Source organism: Apaloderma vittatum, unplaced genomic scaffold (genome assembly GCF_000703405.1).
Source record: "Apaloderma vittatum isolate BGI_N311 unplaced genomic scaffold, ASM70340v1 scaffold11969, whole genome shotgun sequence".
In the NCBI taxonomy this organism is placed as follows: Eukaryota; Metazoa; Chordata; class Aves; order Trogoniformes; family Trogonidae; genus Apaloderma; species Apaloderma vittatum.
The window spans coordinates 12,727-13,581 of record NW_009734651.1 but is presented as its reverse complement, the minus strand read 5'-3'; the positions used below and the strand labels follow the sequence as shown (position 1 = coordinate 13,581).

Genomic DNA, 855 nt, shown 5'->3' with positions numbered 1-855 from the left:
CAGCCACTGGGTTTTGGAATCATTTGTGGGTGGCCAGTTCAAAACCTGGGCTCAGGGAGAAGTTGAGTCTGTGTGGAGAAAGAAGTTGAAGTCTGCAGAACCTTGTGATGTGGAAGGAACTTATTTGCTTTAGTTTATCCATTGATGGGGCCTGTGCAGAGGTGGTTCATGCTGATCCCTTCCTTGGGCGGGGCTACAGTGACCTGGAGGAGGTTTCTTCAAAGGGTGAAAATGAGGCACGGCTGCTGTGTATAACCTCCTCTCCCTTGCTCCCCCCTGCAGCTTACCTCTCTCGGAACAGCATGGCGCGACGCACGAGGAGCAGCAGGGCCTGGCACTTCGTCCTGAGCGGGGTGCGGCGTGAGGCAGACGCCCGGGCAGTCGCCTTGGCCACAGGCGCGCGTGGCTGGGGCTACGACTCCGACGGGCAGGTAGGCTGGCGCTTGGGTGGATCTGAAGCAACATGAGGGAAAGCTTTCCTCTCCTCCACAGCACGCACTTACTCAAGGTCTGTGTAGCTGAGCCGATAGTACTTCAGCAGGCAGAACTTAAAACTTAGGCATGTAATGTGTTTGTGTCGTATATATAGTATATCCAATATTTTAAAATTCTTTTTCAAGTAGTGATCTAAATACATGTTTAAACTGGATCAGTTCTCCGATCTGGCGCGCTGTACGGCTGTGTTAATGTCTGGTGTTTGTGTGGCTGGTGGTGGAGGGAGTGGGGCCGCTTCAGCTCGTGAAGTTAGAGTCTCAGATGGCTTTGAACAGAAATTCTCTCATGTTTCCTGCTCTGTAACATGCATATCACTTCTAAAGATGGCATATGCAGGTGTGCTGGAAGATGGGAACTCAG

At 51.7% G+C, this 855-nt stretch overlaps 1 protein-coding gene across 1 annotated transcript in view; it reads left to right on the top strand.

Moving 5' to 3' along the window:
* The first annotated feature begins 284 nt into the window (after nucleotides 1-284).
* The window catches only part of SPSB3 (splA/ryanodine receptor domain and SOCS box containing 3), a 5,842-nt gene continuing 5,271 nt past the window's right edge, over nucleotides 285-855 (top strand). Inside the window, exon 1 of the mRNA XM_009876356.1 lies at nucleotides 285-431. Coding sequence (XP_009874658.1) covers nucleotides 303-431 — 129 coding nt within the window. The 5' untranslated portion in view covers nucleotides 285-302. The remainder of the gene's footprint in view (nucleotides 432-855) is intronic.